This window comes from Chenopodium album, chromosome 26 (genome assembly GCF_948465745.1).
Source record: "Chenopodium album chromosome 26, dcCheAlbu1.1, whole genome shotgun sequence".
Classification (NCBI taxonomy): Eukaryota; Viridiplantae; Streptophyta; class Magnoliopsida; order Caryophyllales; family Amaranthaceae; genus Chenopodium; species Chenopodium album.
The window spans coordinates 12,353,115-12,369,175 of NC_137859.1; the positions used below are offsets into that span (position 1 = coordinate 12,353,115).

The window sequence follows — 16,061 nt, forward strand, 5'->3', positions numbered from 1 at the left end:
CTTGATGACACACAAATTACTTCAAAATTGTTGTCGAGAATAAATTTAATTTGACAAAAGCCTAAAGAAAGAATTGTTAGAAGCAATTTTGTTAAACAATTGTACACTACTCTTTCTATCCCTAAATTTTTATCCAATTACACTTTTGTGAGTCAAGTTTAAAAATCTTTTACCACAAATTATCACTAATTTATAAAATAAAAGTCATTTATTTCGATGTTTACTTTTATAATATTACATTTTATAAAATTTTTGTTTAACAAAATTGGAGATATTTAAGTTATATGGTAAGACAAATATGAGAGTATTTGGATTATGAAAAGTTAAATAGAGCAAACAAATACTCCATAGTAACAAATGGATAATCCAACTACTAAGGGCCTGCCCTTTTCAACTTAATTTCAGTTCAGTCCAGCTCGGTTACTAACTTCCATCTTTCATAAACAAATCATTTCAGCTCTATTCAATTTAGTTCAGTTCAGTTCAGTACCAAGCAGTTCAACTCTGTTCAATAAATCAGAACAGGCCCTAAACATAAGAAGAATGAGAAGCTTGGTAAATTTTATAAAAATAAAAAATGAAATATGGTAGTAGGTGTTAGTCAAATAGTTTCAGCTAAATAAACACCAAATAGGCAATTATTAGTAGCTTTTAATCATCATTATTAAAATTAATAATTACAAGTATATAAATTAAAAAAAAAAAAATTCCTCAACCATCACAATTCACCAAACACCCAATCTACCAACCCATTTCGAGTACTACACAAAGCTCCCACTAATTGACACCAACTTATCTTCAAACCTTCAAAAATTCATCAATGGAGTTTGAACCACCCACCACTCAAACCTCTGAATCCCCAGAAAATGACAACAATAATCCGCCATTGTTAACCCCCTTCAATCCTCCAACAGCTTCCCTCTCTCTTTCTCTCTCCTCTGCTCTTACTCTTCCTACCCACTTCTTCATCCCTTCCAAAATCACCCAACTTTTCTCCCCCAAAAACGTCAAAATCCCACCTCAAATCACCTCTGCTCTCTCCACTCTTTCCCTCTCTTCCTCTACTCTCTCTCCTCCAAAACCCTTCTCCAAAAAGTCCTCATTCTCTGCTACCCCTCTTCAAAACCCTCTTTCTGTCAACCCTCGTCTTCCTTCTGACCCCTCTAATGGCGCCGCTGCTCGAAGAGCCACCATTGTTTGGTTCAGAAATGACCTCAGAGTTCATGATAATGAGTGTCTTACAACTGCAAACAATGAGTCAATGTCTGTTCTTCCTGTGTACTGTTTTGATCCTAGGGATTACGGGAAATCGTCTTCTGGGTTTGATAAAACCGGGCCGTTTCGGGCCTCTTTCTTGGTTGAATCGGTTTCTGATCTTAGGAAGAATCTTAGGGCAAGAGGGTCTGATTTGGTTGTGAGAATTGGGAAACCTGAGACTGTTCTTGTTGAGATGGCTAAAGCAATTGGGGCTGATGCGGTGTATGTGCACCGGGAAGTGTCGAAAGAGGAGGCGAAATCGGAGGCGAAGATTGAGACAGCAATGAAGGATGAAGGGGTTGAAGTGAAGTATTTTTGGGGTAGTACATTGTATCATTTGGAGGATTTGCCCTTTGAATTGGATGGTATGCCTACAAATTATGGTGGGTTTAGGGAGAAAGTGCAAGGGTTGAAGGTTAGGGATACTATTGCTGCTTTGGATCAGTTGAAAGGGTTGCCTTCTAGAGGGGATGTGGAGCCTGGAGAGATTCCTTCTCTTGTTGATTTGGGTCTTAACCCAAATGCTACATTGTCTCAGGTTTTACTTGCTTCTAGCATTTCGTGTTCTTGTTTGGTTTCGTCGAATTTGTTTGATTAATGCTTTGATTATTTGATTATGTTGTAGTATCTTATATGTGTTGGAATTCATGGTTTGATGTGTAAAATTGCATGATATATTGCTGTGAACTCTTCTCAATTTTTGCACTGCTTAATTGGGTTGACTAAGAGGAAGTATTTGAGCTTTTTCAACTGAATGTTATGTGAAGACATTTGGATTTCTATGAGGAATTTTGTAAATGTTTGCAACTTTCTGCATAATGTTGGACATATAAGTTAATGGACTATGGTACTATAGAATTTTGGTTGTAAAGTACTTAAAGATGCTAACTTGTGCTCCTTAAATTGTTTATGTGATGCTTTAATATCTTGTTTAGTGGAGAGTGGACTAGAGCATGTAGGCTGTTTATACATGGAAGGCATTTGAGGAACCATAGATTGACGAATGAGCCTCCCTCTCGTTCATTTCCACTTACTGTAACCTTTTATCTGGCAGTCAAGAGTCACTTATGTCAAACAGCCTCCCTTAGGTTGTATGTGTTCATGGAACTCCCTATCACGCCTTAGGTGGCATACTTTTCAGAGGCATTTGGGGATGTTGATGTTGTAGTGTCTTGTGGGGTTATTACTATATGTATTCTCCTGGAAATATTTTCTGTTGGGAAGTGCAAACATTGAAGTTAACCACTCCTTTAGTCTTGTCTTGGTCTATGAAACTTTTAAGTGTGTCTTACGTTTTCATTATGATATTGTTGCTTTCGCATAAAGCTAATGAATCCATTTAGTAAAGGGAATGGAATGTATATCAACCCATTATGAAATAAGTTGTTTGGTTCAGCTATAGTTATAGAAATGGAATGGTACCCACAACTAGTGTTACAGTATCCTAGTCGGTATTTTTGGCCAAATTTAACAAGGCAGCAGATTGTGAACTGAATCTTATACTAGTGAATTGGGTAACATTGTCCACCTCATCCTTATTTTTCAAAACATCAGAACCACCATATTACTATATTATTATCTTAGACCCAAGCTGCCATTTTTCTCTGATCATCCCTCTTTCTCCTCTTTTGTGGTTTTGCTGCTTAATGTGATATTTTTGCCAAAATGAAGGTTGGTCTTAGCCATAGTAAGCAAAAATGGGGCTCATTATGACTTGATCTGGCTACGGTGATGTTGAACAGTGTTGTTTTTCTTCTTCCTCTTCAATTCTCTTGTAGTTTACCTTCATGATCAAGACACATGTGTTAGTTGCTGTTGTAGAGAGCAAAGTGAGCTTTCTGTTTCCACCAAATAACATAATTTGTTATACTGTTATCTCTGGGTGGTGCAGGATTCAAATTTGGGGTACTGTTTATTAGAGGCAACTGATTCACTCCACTACTTTACCAAATTAGTTGAAACAGAATCCTTCCTTTGCTTCTCTGACCAGTTCCCACTTTTACTCCCTACCAAACATGCTCTTCATACGTTTAGCCGTTTATACTTTGCAAACAATTATCTTTTAGGACATGGAGGCTGAATTGTTTAGGCAACTGTTTTGGTAAGCTGAATAAAATTTTGGACTTTGTAAATGACAGAACACTTTTTGGAGTTAGGCACATATTAGTAAAATTGGAGTGGCAGAGATGTGTATGTTGAGATGGATTTTAGGAAGAACACCTTAAAGGATAGATTTAGAAATGAAGATATAAGGGATAACTGATTGTGCGGTTTGGGCATTTCAAGTGGAGATCAAAATACACCAGTATGAAAAGTAGAGGTTTGAGATAAAGGGGACCTTAGAATAAGCTGGGGAAGACCAAAGACAACTTGGATGGAAGGAATTAAGGACTTGAAGAAGTTGAGTTTGCAGGGGCATATAACATTGGGACCTTAGAATAAGCTGGGGAAGACCAAAGATGACTTGGATGGAAGGAATGAAGGACTTGAAGAAGTTGAGTTTGCAGGGGCGTATAACATTGGGACCTTAGAATAAGCTGGGGAAGACCAAAGATGACTTAGATGGAAAAAATAAGGACTTGAAGAAGTTGAGTTTGCAGGGGCATATAACATTAGACAGAAGGAGATAATCACGGTTGATGAGTACAGGTGGTTCATGTAGCCGACCCATCTTTGAGATTAAGGCTTTGATTGCTGTTGTTGTTGAACATGACTAATCAATAATAGAGGACTTGTATTGATCAATTTTAGGCCTCTGGACTGGATCATAAATATGCTGTAGTGTGATATGCAAATTCTTTATAATAAGATTTTGGCACTTCTCTTATCTGTGTAAGTTTTTCATAGGATGGAAAACCACCTGTTAATGGTTCCCTGGTGGGAGGAGAGACTGAAGCAATGCAAAGGCTCCAAAAATTTGCAGCTGAATGCAAGGCGCAGCCACCAAAGGCCAAGGACGGCACTAACAGCATATATGGTGCCAATTTCTCTTGCAAAATTTCTCCATGGTTAGCCATGGGATGCCTTTCTCCTCGACATATGTTTGATGAGCTGAAGAAAACTGCTTCCAGGTACTGGGTCATCTTGTTGTGTTTATGTAGCTTTGTTTGTCTTGTTGTCAAATTTCTACAGCTTTTAACTTTCTTAATATTCACTTGTATAAATTATCAGAACAATTTCTGCTTCAAACCGAAAAGATGGTGATGATGGAATGAACTGGTTGATGTTTGAACTTCTGTGGAGGGATTTTTTTAGGTTGGTTACCTCTTGACAGAATGAATTTAATTTGACAGTATCGTTCTTATAAATTAACCTCCTGCAATTCTCATATTGGTGCGTATGTGTTCTTATTTCCCAGATTTATCACAGCGAAATACAGTTCAGCAACAAAACATGCCAATCCTGCCCCAGCTACTGCTTGCACAGGTGCACTTGCTTAAGCAACTTTTTATATGGTGATATACGAGTGAGAGATTAGGGTAGCTGACAAAAGCAAAGGGCTCTTGTATAACAAAATGTGGTGAATGTGGGAGCTTTAATTCTTGGGTCAGCTTATTTCTGCCCGTTTTTTTTTTCTGAGGATCTCTGCATATTTTGTCAAAAACATATCCCTTGTAAACACTGTCCATCTTTTGAACTATTGACTGGGCTACTAATAATCAAAACTTCAGCTTTAGACTATGGTATATCTCACCAAATATCTGGCTAATTAATGCTTGTAGTTTTTTCTGTTGGCAATTTATGTATTTTGTTTAGAAGTTGGGAGTTATTTTGTTACAGTCCTTGGGGCAAGGTCATGCTGGCGAACTGAAGCTACATTTTGTACAAGAGATTTTTTTTTTTTTTTTTTAATTTTTTTTATACAATTCTTTTAAAACATTAAAAATATGAATATTTCGTGTACAATTACAAGTAATTTAATTAGCAAGGTAAACTTGAACTAATGTGTAATTTATAGCGATGTGAAATTTTATATACACCTAGGTGTAAAATGCATCCAAGTTGGTTCATTAATATTATTTTAAAAATTATCTTAAAATGAGCAAAATCATTAAGCACAAGCTAACCTGTCACTATGAAAGCTATACTACTGATGAAGAGTAGAGAACAGATGAAGGCTATCCATCCCTGAGCAATACGATAAGGAGGCACGAACGCAAACATGAACGTCCATGGTAGGAGAAGCAAAACCAGATAAATCTAACCGACCTTAAAAAGATAGCCTCCAGCTTTTTATGTTCAAACTGTCTCACCAAAACTTAAAAGTCAGTATATCCACAGAACAATGACAAGAAGGCAGCCTGCTCCTACATATGCAACAATAAGATACATACCAATATATTTCCCTCCAGAGACTAAATACAGCCCTAAAAGTTCATTTCCTACCTTATCAGTTATCGAAAATTCTTCTAGATACAAAGAAAGTTAAAATTCATTTTGCTATATAAGAAATATTTCGGTAATAAATTTTATATTTCCAACACTCCCAATCCTAGGACTGTAATCTGGAGGAAAATAGAAGATAAAATCATTTTTCATGTCTAATAAGCTAGTTCCAAAAAAAAAAAAAAAAAAAATCATTTAGAGGGTAGTTTATTGAAGATTCAGTTTTTACTGAGGCTATACCGAGCCTTACACGAAAATCAACAGTAAAATTCAGTTTGGCTTTGAGAGGCACAAGATGAACTAAGGAAACTCCTGATGTGTGTCAACATTACCTTTTTACATTGTCAACATGAATGGAAAAGATGTCGGCAGTGTTTCTGATGGGCCAAAGCCGCGTCTACAAAAGCTGCAAGATTCTTGGAGGGCAGGAATGCCATCTTTGAAAATCTTTTGAGCAGCTATATCTAATAGCAAGACATCAGCAGCAACCCAAGCAGACCATCAAAAGCCCTTAAGCTCCTACAACGTCGAAGGGGACATAAATCAATATCCAATACACTAACACTAACACAAACACAAAATATGACAGCAGACAATCATAAACACAATGTAATTATTAGAATCCTATCATCGACGACCTCTCTAACAGTTGGTTTGGTAACCGGGCATAAACAATGGTTATGGGAATGATATTGTATGTAAATTTGGAAAGAAAATCAATGCTCGTTCCCATGATCATTCAAGATGACCCCTAAATTGTCTGTTTTTTTTTTATAAATGTCCGTTCCCACCAAATACTTAGGGACAAGATTGTAAACCTATCAAGAATATAACTACTTTTCCATACTAAATTACACTTAAAATCCATACCTATATACACCAGAAACAGAGAAAAATAACACCAATTTATACCCCAAATTTTTGCAAGTCTTCTAAACTTACTCCCAATCAGAATAAATAAAATCTACTACACCAAAGAAGTAATTAACCCAATATCCTACACCAAAGTAAAAATAATATTTTCATTTTTTCAAAACTGCTCTGCTCCAGTCAACACTCTGCCCCCTAATCTTGAAAAAGTCAACGGACAAGAATTCAGGCAAAGCAGGCAAGATTAATAAAAATATTAGTCAGCAAGATTAAGTGGTTTAATATCTTTTAATATAAATATTAGTCAGCAAGATTAAGTTATTTTCAAGTGTGTTGTATAACTAAAACTCTAAAAGTAATAGTTTGACTAACAATGAATTTCAATAAAAGCATGCTTGATTCTTCAAACTATCATTATTCCTACCATTCTGGACTATAAGAAATTTGTAATCAATTCATGTTGTAATGTATCGGCGTTCCAAGCAGCACTGCACACCAAACTAGAATACATACTCTTGAGTTCTTTACTTGAGGTAAATTAGTAGTCAAGTCTTTTGTTGACAATTTGACAAATATATAACTTGTAATTTTTTAATTTCTTATATAAACATGCATGTAATATGAAATTGTTGGTCATCAAACAAAAACAATTATAGCATTATATTGTAACATATAGTAAGATCGAGTATTGATTATGGATAATCTAAATTTGCTCACTTTGTCAGTCTCACTATTGATTGTGTTGATAGTTTACAAGTTTTTATGTTTAAGTTACAAGAAGAAAAAGCTGCCCCCATGTCCTCCATCTCTTCCGATCATCGGTCACCTTCACATGCTAAAACGACCACTACCCCTTCACCAAACACTCCATGAAATCTCCACAACCTATGGTGAAATCCTACTCCTAAAGCTCGGAGTCCGTAATGTCCTCCTCATCTCTTCCCCCTCCGCGGTGGAGGAATGTCTAGTAAAAAACGACACGATTTTTGCTGACCGCCCAGACACTCTTGTTGGGAGGCTCCTACACTACAATAGCACATCCATTGCCTTTTCACCTTATAATGATCACTTCCGGACCTTAAAACGGCTCATGACACAGGAGGTGTTTTCGTCTACTAAGATTCCCCTCTTCTCTGGGATTCGACAAGATGAATGCACTCTCCTAATTCGCGACCTTTACCATGAAGCTTTAGCTGCCACTCAGGAGCCGGCGAAGGTCAATTTAAATCAGGGGTTTAATGACTTGGCTCTCAACATTATGACCAAGATGACAGCCGGGAAGAGGTAACTATTTTGCAACCTTGCTAATTATTAGTGTCAATTATGCTCATAATTATTAGTGTAAACTAACTGATGAGCAACAGAAGGTACTCGTAAATGTATTTTCTAATGACTTATTTGTATGATTATTCTGTTATAGGTACTATGGAAAGGAAGTCGAGGACATAAGTCAAGCAAAAGAGTTCAGTGAGATAATTAGAGAAGGATCAGCGTTAAGTGCAGCTGATAATCCAGGAGATTTTCTTCCTATGCTTAAGTTTATGTTTCGAGGATTGGAGAAGAAGATGGTTGCATGGATGGACAAAACGGACAGCTTCTATCAACAGCTCCTAGACGAACGAAAAGGCCGAGTGAACATAAATGGTTCTAAGGCTATTATTGATGTTCTAATTTCAGCTCAAAAACAGGACCCTGTCTTTTTTACCAACGAAGTCATTAAGGGCATGGTTATGGTGAGTACAATCGATCTAATCTACTTTCTCCGCCTTACTTTACATGTAAGGTTGAGAGTTTCACACTTGTCAATACACAATTTAAAATATTAATATCTTTGGTTACGTATTGGTAAAATTAATCATAATCAAAATTAGACTTTAATAAAGTACAAATTGAAAGAAATCTAATAAGGTTAAATAAAATCATATTGGGTCTAACACGTATGCCTCGTTCTCTTCACCTTATTTTTGCTGAACTGAAATTATTTTTACTGAAACAAAATTATATTTGCTGAACTTAAATTATTTTTACCGAACTTAAATTAATTTTACTAAATTTAAATTATTTTTGCTGAACTAAAATTATTTTTACTGATTTTTTTTTATTAAAAATCTTCTTTAAGAAAACTGAATTTTACTGAACTAAACTTATTTTTACTGAACTGAAATTATTTTTACTGAAGTGAACTTAATTTTACTGAACTGAACTTATTTTTACTTAATATTATTTTTTTAAGGTGAAGAGAACAGGGTTGTAGAGATGCGAATTGAAACATGGTAAAAAGGGAAAGAAAACACAAGTAGGAGAAAGATGAAGTAACATCTTGAAATAGAAACATTCCACAATTTTGAGTTTTGAGTTTTGAAATTTTTGTTTTGAAGGTACTAGTACTTGCTGGAGCAGATACTACAGCAGCAACCATTGAATGGGCAATGGCACTTCTCTTAAACCATCCAGAAGCAATGAAGAAGTGCCAAAAAGAGATAGATGAAGTAGTAGGACATGATCGCCTCTTGCACGAAGATGATGTATCCAAGTTAACTTACCTTCAGAATGTCGTAAATGAAACACTTCGTTTATACCCACCAACACCACTTCTCCTCCCACACGAGTCATCGGAGGACACGACTATTTGTGGCTATGATGTGCCCCAAGGAACAATGTTAATGGTAAGTTTATGGACCATCCACCGAGATCCAAAGACATGGATGGAGCCTGAAAAGTTCATTCCAGAACGATTCGAGGGGAAGGAAGGGGAATCTCTTTATAAACTATTGCCATTTGGGCTTGGAAGGAGGGCTTGTCCTGGGTATGCTATGGGTAAAAGAGCGGTATGTTTGGTGTTAGGGTCAGTACTTCAGTGCTTCGACATGGAAAGACCTGATCTAGATATGATTGATATGTCTCAAGCCACTGGACTTACTATGCCTAAAGCTAAGCCATTGGAAGCCTTGTGCAAAGTTTGTCCAACCATGGCTAATTTACTTTCTAACCAATTTGGAGTGTAAGTTTAATGGGTATGAACGAGTATGAATTTGCAAAGGTTAAGGTTCTTCTATACCTCTACTATTGCAAGTCTTAGAAGACTATAACAAAATATGTTGGTACCAAAATGTGATTAAGTAAATAGTAACAAAAAAAAGTCTATTTATAATCGATACAATAAAAACACTTTTGGGTTCAATAAGATGTACCAACTACTTATATTTTAGTAGATTTTTGTAGCAATAGGGTTTTACAATAGTATTGTTTGGGTCCAAAATGGCTTATTTTGAGCCAGTCAATTTAATGTCTAAAAGCCTAATAGCTTAATATCATGTTCATGCCAAAAGCCCAAAGCAACGTATTTGCAACCAAGAGCTGTTTGTAATTTTTTTTTTTTTTTTTTTTTTTTTTTTTTTTGTTCTTATGATCAACTTACTACGTATTTTGTAATGTTCTAGTTTATGTTTAAATTTCTTTTTTCCTATGTTTTTTTTTTTTTTTTAATACTGATTCAAACTCTTGTCTCCGCATTACACAAGTCATATGTGGTATTCGAACCCACATCTTTTGTGCATTTGCACAATACTCTTTCCATTGAGCTAATAGGCTATTTATAAAAATAAAAAAATAAAAAAAAATAAAAAAAAAAACATTTCAACAAAAATAAGGTGGGAACAATATATTGGCTATATTGTTTTTCAATTATTGACCATACTACCAAATAATCTTTATATATAAAAAGTCAAAGGATTTTCTTTGAGATTTCAATAAAATAAAGAGTAGAATAATTTTATATCAAATTAATATTATACAGTACTTTTCTAGATTTCGGGCCTGTTCTCTAACGTTGAAATTCAGTTTAGTTCAGCTCGGTTCCTAATTTTCTTCTCTTATAAAATATTCATCTCAATTCAGTTCAGCTCAGTTCAGTTCAGCTCAGTTCAATTCAGTTCAGCTAAGTTCAGTCAATGAGAAGAGGCCCTTCGTCTACTTATATAAAGCCTTAGAAGCATTTTAAATCACTTTTTTTTTTTAATGGAATAGGAAGGGGTGATTTTGTTAAAAAATAAAAGTCATTCGGTACTTAGACCATCTCCAATGGTGAGACTTGAGTTAATTTAGGAGAGAGATAGTATTTTTTGCAAAGGATACCTAGAAGTTGGTATCTAAATTTAGCAACTTCAAAAGAAAGTTGCTAAGTTTAGATACTCAATTTTGAGTCTTATTTGACAAAAAATATGGGCCCTTATCAATAATATAATATATTTTGTAATTTATTTAAGTTTTATTTTATTTTATTACTTGAAAAACTTACAATATGGATTTGGTGGACCATAAATTGAAAGTGACATTAGTATACTATAGAGAGTCTCACCATTGGGAAATTAGACTTCACATGAGTTGCTAAATTGAGGAGTGGGTTGGGTATCACCATTAAAAGTAGAAAAACAATTCATTTTGTATTTCAATCATCAATATTAAGTCTCACCATTGGAGATGGTATTACAATCAACCCTTTGGTGATCTGAATTCTCAATACAAGAATTAAACACCCGTGAACTAATGGCATCTATTTAGGGTAAAAATACCCTAGACACATGGCCCAATCAGAGAGGGGCACGTGTCAAGCCTGGACAGGTCCTATGTGGATCACTCACCAGCTGACACGTGTCAGCCTTAGATATCAGCTGGAATTGCGGCCTTCAAGGCCCAATTCCCGAGAAAGCCACAAAACGGCGCAGCCCATTAGGTCAGAATGACCTACTGAGCACGTATTCCCATGACCCTACAAATACGGAGATTTTCCCCAATTCAGGGACACGTTCATTCATTTATTACACTACCCCACATTCTCTCACATCAGAGAAAATACCTGATCTTGGAATCTGAGAAGATCTCACTTTACTTTCCGCATATTTTTACATTCTCCAACACGTTCTAACTTGATCGTCTGAGGCGGAGCTCCAACCACCCGGAGTCTCTGTTGTTTTGCAGGTACAGGCGCCATCGGACCAGTCTTCGAGCTATAACTCTCCCGAGGGACTAAAAACACCCAAAACATTTAGCACCGTCTGTGAGGAGAATACCTCAAAGATGGTTCAAGAGTATGTGCCACCTCCTAACAGGTCTATACAGACCAAGAAGATGATAACGACTTCCAAGTCGAAACCTATGTGGCCCCTAATGGGTCATTCATGTCTAAACGCATCCGTCCCAGGGATCAACTGGAACGGGGCGACAGCCAGGCGGGTCCAAGCATCCCTCCTGTACAACCGTCTGATAACCAGGCGGGAGGATCAGCTCCAGTTACCCAAGATGAACTCATGAAATTCATGAGTAGTTTCAAGGGTAAAATCAAGGACTTGATCACCAAGAAGACGGCTGGCTTTAGCAAGGGTTAGTCGGCAAAGAAGACTCCTCGAGCTCAGAAGAGAAAGCCAGTCAGGCCAGGGACGGCAGCCCACTCCACATCCAAAGGAGAAGGCCGCCACAACACTTGACTGGTCTAAAATCCTTCTGCCCCAGAAGGGCCCGAAGAGATACATCCGGCAGGTCCAGCCGGATGGTAGTAAGAAGTCAATCTCTGACGCTCGACAAATCCTTGAGCGCAAGAGAAACCAGCAGATGTCTGATTCAGCCTCTACCTCGAGCTTCCCAGACAGCTTCAAAGCAACATCCACAAGGAATTCACAATCCTTGCATGAGAGCCATACAGGCGGCAAGTCTATCCATACTGGTCCTTAGATGATTGGGTTAGCCCCGTATGTGCCTCAGATGCCATACGGGCAATACGGCCTTTCATATATGCAGTCGGCCTTCTATGGAGGTCCGGCGACATATAACAACGTCCAGCCCCTGGACTGGCAGCTCCGTCTGCTCAGACTTGGTGAACAACCTTCTGCGTTCACCAAGGAAATAACCGAGGCGGTACAATCAGCCAAGGTTAAAAATGTGTTGGCTGGTACCTATGATGGTACCACCAACCCTGAGGACCACCTCATGGCATACACCAACCTTATGTATTTACAGGGGTTGGATGATGTTACGTGGTGTCGTTGCTTCCCAGCTGCATTGAAGGGCATCGCCCAACAATGGTTTGACAACTTGCAAGCTGGTTGTGTAGACAGCTTCAAGAGGCTTGCCTTCTTGTTTGCATCCATCTTCTCAATGAACATCCCTGCGAAGAAAACAAGTTTAGACTTGAGCGCCATTAAGCAGGGGGAGAGAGGACTCCGCTCTTACGTCAGGCGGCTCAACTTGATAAGAATTCAAATTCAGGGACTGTCTGACAAAGTAGCATTCACAGACTTCTTCAAGGGTATGAAGGACGGGTCAACCTTTAAGTTCAACCTCGTCAGAATGAGGGTTTTTACCCTTCAAGAGGCGCTGATGGAGGCGGAAAGCTTTATACAAGCAACCGACCTCTGCACGCCCAACAACCAGTCGGACTCCAAAAAGTCCGACAAACAAAAAGAGAGTCGGTCTACTCAGACGGCTAAGAAACCAGAAGAGAGCAAAAAGAGAAAAGAAGTCTAGGCGGTCAATGATGTTGAATTGCTGACACACCGTCCCAGAAGAATAAAAAAGAATTTAAGCCGTACGTTCCCGAGTACGAGTTTAACAAGGACTGCAACTCCATCCTCATGGAGATAAAGGACCGGCTGACTCTTGAAAAGCCGAATCCAATGAAGAGTTCCGTCCAGTCACGGAACAAAAATAAATTTTGTCAATACCATGAGGAAGTTAGCCATGGCACCAACGACTGCTTCAGTATCAAGCGGGCGTTGGAATTTGACAAGGGAATAAACACGTCGTCAAATGCCTATCCCTAGATCAAACAAAATTTATGTAACCTAAATGAACCAAATACAAGTATAAGGTAAGCAAAGGATCGAACCATAAGGAACAGATAAATATTACCAAATGCTATCAACAACTAAGCTAGTCCGGGATAAAGAGAAGTAATTAAAGTCTAGGAAACTAAAACAAGAAATAAAACACTAAGGGAGATGGTTTAGGAAAGTTTTCACTCAAATATAATGAGACATGAAATCATTGTTGAACACGAATTAAGCATTACATACAATGGTTTAAGACACAATCTAACCTCCTATCTGGGTCAATTGCTTTCTCAATTCATCATCAACCTACACTATATATCGTCATAAGTTGTGCAAATCAAGGTAATAATCTAACAAAACCACTCAATGGAAATCTCTAAGCTACGCTATCGCCATAACTTAGATCAATCCACCTATTAATAACTAATGGTTGGCTACCCAAAAGAAACAACTAGTAAGGTATAAAAAACAAAGACTTTTAATCACAATCACAACAATTTCAATATCAAAGCATGCTTGATATTGAAATTAAGAGGCTCCACTTGAGGCTGCCACAGCTTGTCCAGGAGTGTATGGGAAAGGCGCTTACCCGGGGTATGCTGGTATTTTACTCGTGGACTCATCTACTGGGGCAAGTTATAACAAAAGGAAATATTTGGTGTCTGCTTTGTATGATCCTAGTACCTCATCTTGCTCAACTTTGGTGTGACAAGAATTTTGAAAGTTGTACAAGTATATAATACGGAGTAGTACTGATATGACTTCCAATTGATAAGCTGCAAGGAGCTAAATTTGTTATCTTCTAAAAAAAAAGAGATGCATGATAAAGTTTATCAAGTGTGCATGTGTGTAATCTGGTTTTTTTTGTAAGAAAAAAGTGAATATAAATAAAATTAATAAACTAAAATCCAAACTTTAGTCTTAATTTTCATAAACAATACTAGTACATTTTATGCCCAATCAATTACTCATTCTGATCATGTAGTCAAAACTTTTATCTTATAAAATTCCCCCAATATATATTATGCATTTAGCTATATGAAAGCTAGTTTGATTTCTCAATGTGTATTTTTAAAATTACTGTTTTGATATGTTTGTATAATTTTAATTTTTTCCGACGCTATCATGAGTCTTAAGCAATGCCCATTGACTTCCTTGCCTCTTCGGATAATTGGTTAACTGCTTTCTTTCTATAGTGATACATAATTTAAGAATTCATAGTAAAAAAAATACACAAAGAAAACAATGAAAAAGCTATCGCGTAATCGAGAGAGTATTAATATGTCGCCCGTTGCAAATACTATATACTTAAGAACAGCGAAGACAAACTCCACTAGCCCTTCTTCTCCGACCGCCAACATCATTGGTCTCCTTCTTCCATGCCTCCAGAGCAGCAAACAACGATGAATAATGTTGTTGGGCTCGACCCAACTTCGGCATAAAGGTAACCAATCTGTTTGTTTCGACCTTGCTTTGGCGTCAAGCTCCGTGACTTCTCAGCGAACTTAAATTTTTCATGTTCAATTCCGCTTGTCTGGGAGGGTTTTTGTTTCGTGTTTTGTGGAGCTTTTGCTGGTGGTTTTCCCAAGTTTTGGCATGGTCGTGCCTAAAGATGTTCAGCAATTTCCTAATAGTGACTTAAAGTTTGAATGGGTCTCGGATGAGAACGTGGATAAGACAAATAAATCTCTTAAGATTGTAGGTAAACTTTGGACTGACAGAACAGTTAATTCAAATGCTCTATTTGTAATGTTGAACTGTTTATGGAACCCTAGGTTTGGGATGGAAGTAAGGTTTATGGGAAAGAACATCTTATTCTTTCAATTCCACTACTGGAGAGATAAGGAGTTTGTAATGGCAGCTTGTCCCTGGCACTTTGATTGCCATATCTTAGTCCTTTGCAATGTTGATGGCGAAAAGAGTTTATCTGAACTTCCTCTCCACATGTCGCCCTTCTGGGTCAAGGTTTTTAATTTATTAGCTCTAGGCCGTAACACAGAAGTGGAGGCAAAAATCATTGGGAATAAAATTGGCTCTTTTATAGCACTTGATAGGCCTAATATCATCGGGACTTCTTACCTAAGAATTAGAGCTATGATTGATCTTACCGCACTTTTGGTAAAAGAGGTTTGTTTATTTTTGAGAGGAGGATTTTCTCAACAAGTTACACTGAATAATTTCTCTCTTTTTAGTCTTTATTTCACTTATTTGTTTATTCTCGTCTTTTGTCTTTTAATTTGAGTATTTTGGTAATTTTTAGTATTTTTTTGGTTTAATTTCGTAATTTATTTATGTTTCTTATTCTCTTATGTTTTAGTCTTAGTTCTGGTTAACAATCATCTTCTCATTTTCCTCCTTCTATTATTTTCTTTTATTTTCAAGTTTGTTTTCTTTATTTTATTTAATTTCTTTTGATTCTATTACTTCTTTTAGTTTTAGTATTTTATTTTACTTAATTTTATTTTATTTTATCTCTTGATAATCCACTCATGTTTTTGTTGTAGGTCGTGTTTGATGCTCCGGGTTTGAGACAAATTTATTAATCCAAGTAGCTTACAAGCCCCAAAGTTGCTGCACCCCACAGCCACCTAAACCTTCACCACACAAATTCCTAAACCTACACCACACTTCCCCTGCTCCCTCACTTGCATTCACTAGCCAAGTATCCCCAAAATCCCACCTCCAACAACCAATTGCAATTACCACCATTAACAGTAGGGGTGA

At 37.0% G+C, this 16,061-nt stretch overlaps 2 protein-coding genes across 2 annotated transcripts; both read left to right on the plus strand.

Annotated features, from left to right (window-relative positions):
- The first annotated feature begins 739 nt into the window (after window positions 1–739).
- LOC145616618 (blue-light photoreceptor PHR2-like) lies at window positions 740–4,938 on the plus strand. Its single transcript, XM_081671371.1, has 4 exons — window positions 740–1,795; window positions 4,105–4,328; window positions 4,429–4,512; window positions 4,616–4,938. The coding sequence occupies exons 1-4, from the start codon at window positions 821–823 to the stop codon at window positions 4,695–4,697; spliced, it is 1,365 nt and encodes a 454-aa protein (XP_081527497.1). The 5' UTR covers window positions 740–820; the 3' UTR covers window positions 4,698–4,938.
- Window positions 4,939–7,207: 2,269 nt separating this feature from the next.
- LOC145618501 (cytochrome P450 81Q32-like) lies at window positions 7,208–9,832 on the plus strand. Its single transcript, XM_081673278.1, has 3 exons — window positions 7,208–7,797; window positions 7,934–8,246; window positions 8,892–9,832. The coding sequence occupies exons 1-3, from the start codon at window positions 7,208–7,210 to the stop codon at window positions 9,516–9,518; spliced, it is 1,530 nt and encodes a 509-aa protein (XP_081529404.1). The 3' UTR covers window positions 9,519–9,832.
- Window positions 9,833–16,061: the final 6,229 nt, after the last annotated feature.